At 34.9% G+C, this 13,137-nt stretch overlaps 1 protein-coding gene across 1 annotated transcript in view; it reads left to right on the forward strand.

The window, feature by feature from the left end:
* Window positions 1-13,137, forward strand: part of CFAP47 (cilia and flagella associated protein 47) — a 489,567-nt gene that overhangs the window by 93,100 nt on the left and 383,330 nt on the right. The window contains 1 exon segment of the mRNA XM_036839258.1: window positions 7,196-7,290. Coding sequence (XP_036695153.1) covers window positions 7,196-7,290 — 95 coding nt within the window.

Below are 13,137 nucleotides of genomic sequence, written 5' to 3' on the forward strand. Positions count from 1 at the left end.
TGACTACATTGTCTCAATTTTTGCTGAATTATTTTTCCTTTATTTCTGTCTCCCTCATGTTGAGGAGTTCCTTAAATGACTATTGATTCTTGCCTATTATGTTTCTTAGTGAGTCTCACAATGCTGGCTTCAGTTTCAACTATTACATCATTTCCTGACAATCTGGATGCCAGTGAATGTTTTAATTTAGGGGGGGAACCAAAATATTAGTATGTGAGACTTTAATCTTGAGAAACAGTTTCTCCAGAAACTTTCTCCAATAATGTGTTGGGTAGAATGTAGCTTTATATAAATGAAATAGAGATATCTAAATGGTGTCATAATATGGCAGAACAGTGCTTTGTTTTTAAAGCTATAACCAATCTATTATTTCACTGATTATCCCCAGTTGCCAAATTGCAAATAGGCAGAACATCTTAGATGTGCTATTTCTTGTAGTGTGCCATAATATCGTCTTTTCCTAGGATTTCTCATGACAAGAGTTGGGGGTGACACAATGATGAACACTATCTACACATTTCTCCTATTCCACATGTCCTAACTCCCTGCCAAAGCATCTATTAATTCCACTGGTATAATAAAAGCACTTGTAAGATGCATGCGTTTTTGCATCAGAAATTGGTTTCTTTCCAGGGACTTACATTCCCATAAACTTGTAAGATTCTTGAGTTTTCATTAAGGATTACAAACGTCTCCAAGGTAAGTTTCAAAAAAGTATAGATTTTCAATTCTGGTCTCTGGTTCAGTGTGTAAGAGGCTTGGAAGTTACTGCTCCATCCTTACAACAAGTACAAAAGCTAAACAAACTGAAAAATCAACAAATAGTTGTAGATCTATAAGAGAAGTGAGGTCACAGGGCAGATTCATGCTCCTGAAAATCGGAAGAGTCATGGGCAAATACAGAGAATCACAACTTGCTGGAATGGAAGTTACTTCAGGAATCAATGCTTGAGGAAGGAAACCTGTACCATAATTGATGAATTGCTGGAGGTTCAGCATGGACAAGTCTGAGAGAAAATCTCCATGGATCCCCAGTCATTAGGGGCTCTGATAGTTTTGTGAATTTTACGTCCAGGAGCTTGACTTGAGTCTCTCAGTGAATATAGGAGAAAAATCCCCTCATGTTTCTGGCAGGGGTGAGGAAAAGGAATAATTTTGAAATATGCCAGAGCATTCTGTTCTGCTTAACAGGGACTGCCCTCAGGAGAAACTATTTGACCAGATCCTGCTAGGGTTTTATCAGAACCTCACTGATCTCAGGGAAGGGAAATATCCAACTCCAGCCTCCTGTAACCTTCTATGTGGGAGAAGAGAAATACCCAACTCAGCCCGCTCTAGCCGTTTAGTCCCAAAGTGGTGGTGGTGGGGCACAGATTGAGAAGCACATGTAAAGTTCACAGTCTAGAGACACAGGCTCACCTAAAGACTGAGATCTAATCATAGGATTATAGAATGTTTCCCCTCCCCCCACAACTTACTACCACATTACTAAAGGTCTGTTTTCAGCAGTTCCTTTTACCCAGTACATCATGTCTAAGTATCAAGAAAAAAGTACAAGACATACTAAAAGGTGAAAAACATAGTTTGAAGAGACAGAACTAGCGTTGAAAACCAGATGCTGATATGGCAGAGGTGTTGGAATGATTGCATTGGGAATTTAAAGCAACTATGATTAATATGCTTAGGACTGTAATGGGTAAAGTAGACAGCATGCAAGAACAGATGGGCAATATAAGCAGAGAGGTGAAAATTCTAAGAAGATCCAGAAGAAGTGCTATAGATCAAAAACACTGGAACAGAAATGAAGAGTCATTGATAGGAGTATTAGTAGACTGGACATGGCTGAGGAAAGAATCTATGAACTTGAGGATATATCAATAGATATCTCCAAAGAAAAGCAAGGATAGAAAAGACTGAAAAAAAAAAAAAAAAAGAACAGACTATGTACGTACTGTGGGACAACTACAAAATATGATGTAATATATGCATACTGGAAAGACCAGAGGGAGAAGAAAAAGTAACAGAAGAAATATTTGAAACATAATGACTGGAATTTCCTCCAAATTAATGTCAGACACCAAACCATGGATCCAGTAGGCTCAGAGAATACCACACAGGATGAATGGCAAAAACTACACCTAGGCATATCACTTTCAAACTGCAAAAAAAATCAAAGATTAAAAAATCCTGAGAATTCATGCACCCTGATGTTCATTGCAGCACTATTTACAGTAGCCAGGACATGGAAGCAACCTAAATATCCACTGAGAGAGGAATGGATAAAGAAGATGTGGTACATATATGCAATGGAATATTACTCAGCCATAAAAAGGAACAAATTAATGCCATTTGCAGCAACATGGATGGATCTAAAGATTGTTGTACAAAGTGAAGTAAGTCAGAAAGAAAGACAAATACCGTATAATATTTATGTGGAATCTAGAAAAATGGTATACATGAACTTAATTGCAAAGCAGAAATAGAGTCATAGATGTAGAAAACAGACTTATAGTTATCAAGGGGGGAAGGGGGTTGGGATGAATTGGGAGATTGGGATTGACATATATACACTACTATATATAAAATAGATAACTAATGAGAACCTACCATATAGCACAGGGAATTCTACTCAGTGCTCTGTGGTGACCTAGATGGAAAGGGAATTTAAAAGAGTGGATATATGTATATGTATAACTGATTCACTTAGCTGTACAGCAGAAATGAACACAACATTGTAAAACAACTACACTCTAATAAAAATTAATTTTAAAAAATCCTGAAGTAATTCAGAGGAAAAAACACCTTACTATATTGAGGAGCAAAGATAAGAATTATATGTGACTTCTCAGAAACTATGCAAGCAAGAAGAGAATGGAGGGAAATATATGAAGTGTTGAGAGACAAAAAAACACCAATCTGGAATTCTGTACCTTGAGAAATTATCCTTCAAAAGTGAAGGAGAAATAAAGACTTTTTCAGAAAAACAAAAATTGAGGGGATTTGTTGCCAATAGACCTGCCTTGAAAGAAATATTAAAAGAAGTTCTTTAGCGAGAAGAAAAATGATATAGGTGAGAAACTTAGATCTATATAAAGAAAAGAAGAGCACTGGAGACTAAATAAATAAAGGTAAAATAAGAGTTTTTATTTTTCATATTCTTGATCTGACGTTTAAGTTTATTCAACATAATGGCAACAGGTTATTTATTTATATATATGTTTATGTATACTTATATGTAAGTGAAATTAATGACAATGAAACAATGACAGTCATCAAACAATTATGCTATAAGTATGTTAAGGAAGGTAGGGAGGAATTAGGATTATTTTGTTATTAAGAAGGTCCTTGCAGATAAAGACAAATACTCTGTTATCACTTGTATGTGGAATATAAAAAATAAATGAATATACTGGGTTGGCCAAAAAGTTCATTTGGGTTTTTCCATAAGATGTTATGGGAAAACCCAAATGAACCCTTTGGCCAACCCAATATATAATAAAACAGGAACAGACTTACATATATAGAGAACAAACTGGTGGTTACCAGTGGGAAGGGGAAAGATAGAGGTATAGGGGTATCTCATGTATGCAAGGCTGGTTCACATTCAAAACTCAATTAACCAGTTTTCTTATCAGTAAAAAAGGACAATTGGTAGCTTCCTTGCATACTTGGCAAAGTGGAAAGCACTGTGCAAAGTAAAAGCACTAGAGGAATTGAAGGTATATTTTAAATCAGCAAACTATAACTTAAACCAGTGAAATAATATATATTATAGATACAACCCCCAAATAACAGTTTTCTCTGTTAAGAACATTCCTTAGGAATTTATCCTAAGAAAACAAAGCAATATATAAAGATGTTCATTAGAGCATTACCAATGATGGTGAAATACTGGGAGTAACCTAAATGTCCAGCAATAGGGGATTGGCTAATTAGATTATACTATGAGTTTATTAAGGAATGCTATACTTCCAAGAAAATTCATGATATCTTGTTAAATTTAAAAAAAGTGTAGATTACAAAACGTGGTTATATGGCCCCACTTTTGGGTTATGGAAATATATATGTATATAAAAAATTGTATGTAGACAAAACATAAACAGTAATGATTTCTGAGTGGGTAGAGTATAGATAATTGGGGGGGGTGATTTTTTTGTGTTCTTACTGTTTTCTTTATGAAGAACATACAACTTTTTTATTAGAAAGAAAAAAAATTAATCCATCACATTAACAGGCTAAAGAAGAAAATATCACATGATCATATCAGTAGATGCAGAAAAAAAGCATTTTACAAAATCCATTACCCATATATTAAAAAAAAAAAAATCAGTAAATGAGTGATGGAGGGGAACTTTCTCAACTTGACAGAAAATATCTACGAAAACCCCCCACAGCTAACATCATTCTTAATGGTGAGAAACTTGAAGCTTTCTCACTAAGAACAGAAACCAGGCTAGGATATCCCCTCTCACCACTATTTCTCAACATTGTACTGGAAGACTTAGCTAATGCAATAAGACATAAAAAGGAATTGAAAGGTATACAGATTAGGAAGGAAGAACTAAAACTGCCTTTGTTCACGGATGACATGATTGTCTATAGAAAAGCTGAGTAAATTAAAAAAAACAAACTCCTGGAACTAATAAGCTATTATAGTAAGGTTGCAGGATACAGGCTAATATACAAAAGTCAGTTGCTTTCCTGTATACAAGTAATGTAAAATGGAATTTAAAATTAAATACAAAATACCATTTATATTAGCACCCAACAAAAATGAAATACTTAGGTATAAATTGAACAAAATACTTAATAAGAGCTATATGAGGAGAACTACAAAACTCTGATGAAGGATATCAAAGAAGAATTAAATAAATGGAACAATATTCCATGTTAATGCATGGAAAGGCTCAGTATTGTCAAGTTGGCAGTTCTTCCCAACTTGATCTAGAGATTCAATGCATTCCCAATCAAAATCCCAGCAAGTTATTTTGTGGATATTGACAGACATATTGATTCAAAGTTTATATGAAAAGGGAAAAGACCCACAGTGGCCAACATGCTATTGAAGGAACAGAACAAAGTTAGAGGACAGACACTACCCAACTTCAAGACTTACTACAAAGGTACAATAATCAGGAGAGTTTAGTATTGACAAAACTAGACAAATAGATCAATGGAACAGAAAAAAGAGCCCAGAAATAGGCCTGCATAAGTATAGTCAACTCATCTTTGACAAAGAAGTAGAGGCAGTACAATTCGGAATAGTCTTTTTAAAGAATGGTACTGAATAACTGGACATCCATAAGCAAAAAAATGAATCTAGACACAGACTTTATACCCTTCACAAAAATTAACTCAAAATGGATTGCAGACCGCAATGTAAAATGCAAAACTAAAACTCATAGAAAATAACATAGGAAAACATCTCTAAAATGACCTTGGGTTTGGCAGTGACATTTTAGGTACAACAACAAAGGCAAGATCTATGAAAGAAAGGATTAATAAGCTGGACCTAATTAATATTAAAAATTTCTGCTCTGCAAAAGACACTATTAAGATACCAAATGACAAGCTGCTGACTGGGAGAAAATATTTGCAAAAGACATATACAGAGAACTCTTCAAAATGCAACAATAAGAAAAACCAATTAAAACATGGGTCAGAGATCTGAACATACACCTTACTAAAGGAGATATACTGATGGCAGATAAGCACATGAAAAAATGCTCCACATCATATGTTATCAAGAAAATGCAAATTAAAACAACAATAAGATACCACTATACACCTATTAGCATGGCCAGAATCCAGAACACTGAGATGCTAAATGCTGATGAGGATGTGAACAACAGGAACTGGTGTGAATGCAGTTGCTAGTGAGATTGCATTGCTGATGGGATTGAAAGATAATATTGCTTCTTTGGAAGACAGTTGGGCATTTGGTGGTTTCTTCCAACACTAAACATACTCTTAACAATACAATCCAGCAGATCATTCTCCTTGGTATTTACCCAAAGGAGTTAAAAACTCATATTCACACAAAAGCCTGCATGTAAATTTTATGGCAGCTTTGTTCATAATTGCCAAAATTTGGAAGCAACCAAGATGTCCTTCCAAATCTTGTTTATCCAAGTAGGTGAATGGATAAACTGTGGTACATCCAGACAGTGGAATAGTATTTAGCACTAAAAAGAAATGAGCTATCACGTCATGAAAAGACATGGAAGAACCTTAAATATACATTACTAAGTGAAAGAATCTAATCTCACAAGCCTACATTACTGTATCATTCCAACTGTATAACAGTTTGGAAGATGTAAAACTATGGAGGCAATAAAAAGATCAGTGGCTTCCAAGGGTTGTGGGGGGAGAGAGACAAATAGGTAGACCACAGAGGATTTTGGGGGCAGTGAATTTCCTTTGTATGAAACTATAGTGGTGGATTGATGTCATTATACGTTTGTTCAAACCTAGAGAATGTACACCATGAATGATCACTAATGTAAACAGTGGGCATTAGCTTATAATGATGTGTCATTGCAGGTTCCTGTGTAACGAATGTACTGCTGTGGTAGAGGATGTTGATAATGGAAGAGGCTGTGTGTGTGGCAGTGGTGAGGGGGTTATATGGGAAATCTCTCCTCAGTTCTGTGAATCTAAAATTGCTCTAAAAATCTATTAAAAATATAGGAGTTTCCAGCAGATAATATCTTCTCTAATGTATTTTTACATATGAGTCCATTCCTAATCTTCCATAGAATAGCCATTTTCTCTGTAGAGCTTTTCTGTTTCATGTATAAAATGTTTTATTATATGCCATCTATATATTTTCCCTTTATTCCAATAATTTTTCCTTCTATATTTCTTTACACTTCTGTACTTCTGCAATGGTGAAACTTTACTGTGGAGATCATTTTAACTTTGTCTATTTTTTTCCTGAGGTCAATATTTAGTATATTTTATACTCTTTTATTGACTCAAGGGTACATTTTATACTTTACTTGTAATTAACTACCATTACAAAATTGGAACTTACAGATGTGATAAACCAAGATATTCTGAAATGTTTTTAAACATAATTTTGTTTTCTGGCTGGAAATACAAAAATAGGTAGAAAATTTAAATGTAAAGTAAAAATTATCTGTGAGCTTATGTCTATTAGTATTTTAACAGTGTATTTGCTTTTCTCTCACAGTGTTGCAAGCACCAATGACATTTTCCAGCACTGATTTTATATTTGAAATTCCATTACATACTATGGATCTTAATAAAAGTGTCACAAAAACTCAGGTGTGTATAGAGAATTGATGCAATTTATAATTTTTTTCTGATTATGGTTTTCAGTTTATTAAGGTGATTATTCTGAAGCATGTGTTGTAAGAATACTTTCATTTTAGAGAACTTGCATATATATATATATATGTATATATAGACCGTATTTCTCAGAAGTAATAATCAGTATACAAACATATAAAGCCACTTACTTTATATATGTATATTTTAATAGGACTATTCAAAATATATTAAATTGAATGGTTATCCCTCTTTCTTTATACAAATGGGAGCTATGATTAAAATTAACATGAAATATGTTCCATACAGGTGAGGAAATGTGAGAGGCAATAATAAAAATTGCAAAAGTCCAGATATATAATACAGTCACTTCTATGATAATCTACTCTTTATTTCTTATATTTCTGCCTCTCTTCTAACTATGAATCCATCTGGAAAGAAAAAAAGAGAGACATGCATAAGAAAGAAGCTCAGGCATACATTGTAGAAATTTGTATTTGTAGTGCCCCTTTTTTTGTCTTTTATATCAGTTTTCCTGCATTTGTAAATACAGTCCCTTATACTGTAAAAGATACTTTGCTGAGGTATAATGTAATTAGAATAATGATCTTGAGCATGGGAGATTATCTGAGATTACGTAGATGGTCCCAGTCTAATCACATGAAGAGTTAAAAACAGAGAACCTTTCCTGACTGTGGTCAGAAGGATATGTGATGATAGAAGAGGGGTCAGAGAGATGTGATGTTGCTGGATTTGAAGATAGTGCAAGGAGGCCACCAGCCAAAGAATTTGTCTGAACTCTAGAAACTGAGACTGGCAAGGAAACAGATTCTTCTCTAGAACCTCTGGAAAGTATCATAATTCTTTCTAACACCTTGGTTTTAGTCCAGTGATATCTGCATTGACCTTCTAATCTACAAGACTGTAATGTGATAAATTTGTTTTGTTTTAAACCACTAACTTTGTGGTAACTTGTTATGGCAGCAATAAAAATCCTAAAGTAAGCTATATCAGCACCACATTTAGAATAGGCTATAACTATTAGAGAAAATTGAAATAAGAATTGGTTAAAATTGGTTGCTTCTGGGAAGCACGACTGTTGATGAGGAGGAGCTGAGTGGGCCAACTTTTTTATAAGTGTATTTCAACTATTTGTGTAAGCTATATACATGTATCATTTTGATGAATTTATAAAGAAAAATAACCATACTACACATGCTAAACTAATTAAACAATGTTTCTCCATAGAGGAACAGTTCAATTCTTAGGACAGGATATAGAAAGTGGATAGTATGTTAGAGATCTTATACCATTTACTCAATTTCAGAATGAGAAATATGAGGCATTCACATAACTAGTATGATACCATGCTCACCTTCTGTATTAAGAGATGTTTTCTTTATTAGGTGCAAATGAACTTTGTTATAAAGTACACAAATATTAGAGCTAAATAGATGTCTCACTACTTAGAGACATCTGGGAGTAAAATCGCCTCATTTTTTTATCCTGAATATTTTAAATCAATCATGCATTACAAAGAAACAAAGTATATTATTTTGTTGTGGTGACAATTGCATGGATCATTCTACACACTTCCAATTTGGAAGAATAAAGTTTAAAAAAACCTGGTTAAAGCTTTTATTTTCATAGCGGGTTGCACTGGAAAGATGAGTTTGCACACAAGTCATGTACATAGCTCCCATATTTATAGGAACATCACAAAGACAGTGCAGAGACTTTCTGCATACACGTTACACAACTTTCCCTAATGTTAACACCTTATACAACCGGAGAAGAATTTTTTAACACTAAGAAATTAACATGAGTAAAATATTATTAACTAAACAACAGACTCTATTCACATTTCACCAGGTATTTACTAAGGTCCTTTTACTGTACTAGGGTCCAGTCCAGGATACCATATTGCATTTAGTCTCCTCTAATATATGACAGGTTCTCAATCTTACTAATTTTTTATGACCATGTTAATTAAAAAAAAATACTGGTCTGGCATATTTTTTTTCCAGAATGTTCTTTAATTTCAGTTTGTCTTATATTTTCCACCTGACTAGGCTCAGTTCTTATTTTCCATGGACTTTGGGGAAGAATGTCACAGAGGTGAAATGTGCTTTTTGTCATATCATGCGAAGGGAGGACATGATATCAATATACATGCCAGGTTTCTCCACTGTAAAGTTGGAGAAACTATTTTTCCCTTTCCACACTCTGTGCTTTGGAAGTGAGTCATCGATTTCAGCCCAGACTCAAGGGGTAGGGTCAAGCTCCACCTTCTGGAGGGGATATTTACATATATTATTCGGAATTTTTCTGTTAGAAAGGTTATTTCCTCTCTCCATTTATTTATTTATTTAGTTAGTTAGTTACTTAATATATCTGTGTGAACTCACATATATTTATTCCATACTTTTAGCTTTAATCCAATGTTACCTTTTTTATTTTGTTGCTAAAACTGTTCCAGCTTTGGCCATTAGGACCTCTTTTAGATTGGCCCTTTGATATACTCCCTTCTTTATGATTTTAAAGCATTCTCTTACTTCCTTTGCTACAGAATGGTCCAGGGTCACTTTTTTTTTTCTTTTAACACCTTTATTGGAGTATAATTGCTTTACAATGGTGTGTTAGTTTCTGCTGTATCACAAAGTGAATCAGCTATACATATACATATATCCCCATATCGCCTCCCTCTTGCGTCTCCCTCCCACCCTCCCTATCCCAACCCTCTAGGTGGTCACAAAGCACCGAGTTGATCTCCCTGTGCTATGCGGCTGCCTCCCACTAGCTATCTATTTTACATTTGGTAGTGTATATATGTCCATGCCACTCTCTCACTTCAGCCCAGCTTACACTTCACCCTCCCCGTGTCCTCAAGTCCATTGTCTACGTCTGCGTCTTTATTCCTGTCCTGCCCCTAGGTTCTACAGAATCTTTTTTTTTTTTTCTTAGATTCCATATATATGTGTTAGCATACAGTATTTGTTTTTCTCTTTCTGACTTACTTCACTCTGTATGACAGACTCTAGGTCCATCCACCTCACTGCAAATTACTCAATTTCCTTTCTTTTTATGGCTGAGTAATATTCCATTGTATATATGTGCCACATCTTCTTTATCCATTCATCTGTCGAGGGACACTTAGGTTGCTTCCATGTCCTGGCTATTGTAAATACTGCTGCAATGGAAATTGTGGTACATGACTCTTTGAATTATGGTTTTCTCAGGATATATGCCCAGTAATGGGACTGCTGGGTCACATGGTAGTTTTATTTTTAGTTTTTTAAGGAACGTCCATACTGTTCTCCATAGTGGCTGTATCAATTTACATCCCCACCAACAGTGTATGAGGGTTCCCTTTTCTCCACACCCTCTGCAGCATTTATTGTTTGTAGATTTTTTGATGATGGCCATTCTGACTGATGTGAGGTGATACCTCATTGTAGTTTCGATTTGCATTTCTTTAATGATTAGTGATGTTGAGCATTCCTTCATGTGTTTGTTGCCAATCTGTATATCTTCTTTGGAGAAACGTCTATTAGATCTTCTGCCCATTTTTGGATTGGGTTGTTTGTTTTTTTGATATTGAGCTGCATGAGCTGCTTGTAAATCTTGGAGATTAATCCTTTGTCAGTTGCTTCATTTGCAAATATTTTTCCCCATTCTGAGGGTTGTCTTTTTGTCTTGTTTATGGTTTCCTTTGCAGTGCAAAAGCTTTTAAGTTTCATTAGGTCCCATTTGTTTATTTTTGTTTTTATTTCCATTTCTCTAGGAGGTGGATCAAAAAGGATCTTGCTGTGATGTATGTTATAGAGTGTTTTGCCTATGATTTTCTCTAAGAGTTTGATAGTGTCTGGCCTTACATTTAGGTCTTTAATCCATTTTAAGTTTATTTTTGTGTATAGTGTTAAGGAGTGTTCCAATTTCATTCTTTTACATGTAGCTGTCCATTTTTCCCAGCACCACTTATTGAAGAGGCTGTCTTTTTTCCATTGTGTATTCTTGCCTCCTTTGGCAAAAATAAGGTGACCATATGTGCGTGCGTGGGTTTATCTCTGGGCTTTCTATCCTGATCCATTGATCTATATTTCTGTTTTTGTGCCAGTACCATACTGTCTTGATTGCTGTAGCTTTGTAGTATAGTCTGAAGTCCGGGAGCATGGTTCCTCCAGCTCCCTTTTTCTTCCTCAAGATTGCTTTGGCTATTCAGGGTCTTTTGTGTTTCCATACAAATTGTGAAATTTTTTGTTCTTGTTCTGTGAAAAATGCCATTCGTAGTTTGTTAGGGATTGCATTGAATCTGCAGATTGCTTTGTTAGTATAGTCATTTTCACAATGTTGATTCTTCCAATCCACGAACAGGGTATATCTCTCCATCTGTTTGTATCATCTTTAAATTCTTTCATCAGTGTCTTTTAATTTTCTGCGTACAGGTCTTTTGTCTCCTTAGGTAGGTTTATTCCTAGGTATTTTGTTCTTTTTGTTGCAGCGGTAAATGGGAGTGTTTCTTAGTTTCTCTTTCAGATTTTTCATCATTAGTGTGTAGGAATGCAGGAGATTGCTGTGCATTAATTTTGTATCCTGCTACTTTACCAAATTCATTGATTAGCTCTAGTACTTTTCTGGTAGCATCTTTAGGATTCTCTGTGTATAGTATCATGTCATCTGCAAACAGTGACAGCTTTACTTCTTCTTTTCTGATTTGGATTCCTTTTATTTCTTTTTCTTCTCTGATAGCTGTGGCTAAAATTTCCAAAACTGTGTTGACTAATAGTGGTGAGAGTGGACAACTTTGTCTTGTTCCTGATCTTAGTGGAACTGGTTTCAGTTTTTCACCACTGAGAATGATGCTGGCTGTGGGTTTGTCATATATGTCCTGTATTATGTTGAGGTACGTTCCCTCTGTGCCTACTTTCTGGAAGGTTTTTATCATAAATGGGTGTTGAATTTTGTTGAAAGCTTTTTCTGCATCTACCGAGATTATCATAAGATTTTTCTCCTTCAGTTTGTTAATATGGTTTATCACCTTGATTGATTTGTGTATACTGAAGAATCCTTGCATTCCTGGGCTACACCCCACTTGATCATGGTGTATGATCCTTTTAATGTGCTGTTGGATTCTGTTCGCTAGTATTTTGTAGAGGATTTTTGCATCTATGTTCATCAGTGATATTGGCCTGTAGTTTTCTTTCTTTGTGACATCTTTGGTTTTGGCATCAGGGTGAAGGTGCCCTCGTAGAATGCGTTTGGGAGTGTTCCTCCCTCTGCTATATTTTGGAAGTGTTTGAGAAGGATAGGTGTTAGCTCTTTTCTAGATGTTTGATAGAATTTGCCTCTGAAGCCATCTGGTCCTGGGCTTTTGTTTGTTGGAAGATTTTTAATCACAGTCTCAATTTCAGTGCTTGTGTTTGGTCTGTTTATATTTTCTGTTTCTTCCTGATTCAGTCTTGGAAGGTTGTGCTTTTCTAAGAATGTGTCCATTTCTTCCAGGTTGTCCATTTTATTGGCATAGAGTTGCTTGTAGTAATCTCTCATGATCCTTTGTATTTCTGCAGTGTCAGTTGTTACTTCTCCTTTTTCATTTCCAATTCTATTGATTTGAGTCTTCTCCCTATTTTTCTTGATGAGTCTAGCTAATGGTTTATCAATTCTGTTTATCAAAGAACCAGCTTTTAGTTTTATTGATCTTTGCTCTTGTTTCTTTCATTTTCATTTATTTCTGATCTGATCTTTATTATTTCTTTCCTCTGCTAACATTGGGGTTTTTTTGTTCTTTCTGTGATTGCTTTAGATGTAAGGTTAGGTTGTTTATTTGAGATTTTTCTTGTTTCT

The sequence above is a fragment of the Balaenoptera musculus genome, chromosome X (genome assembly GCF_009873245.2).
Source record: "Balaenoptera musculus isolate JJ_BM4_2016_0621 chromosome X, mBalMus1.pri.v3, whole genome shotgun sequence".
In the NCBI taxonomy this organism is placed as follows: domain Eukaryota; kingdom Metazoa; phylum Chordata; class Mammalia; order Artiodactyla; family Balaenopteridae; genus Balaenoptera; species Balaenoptera musculus.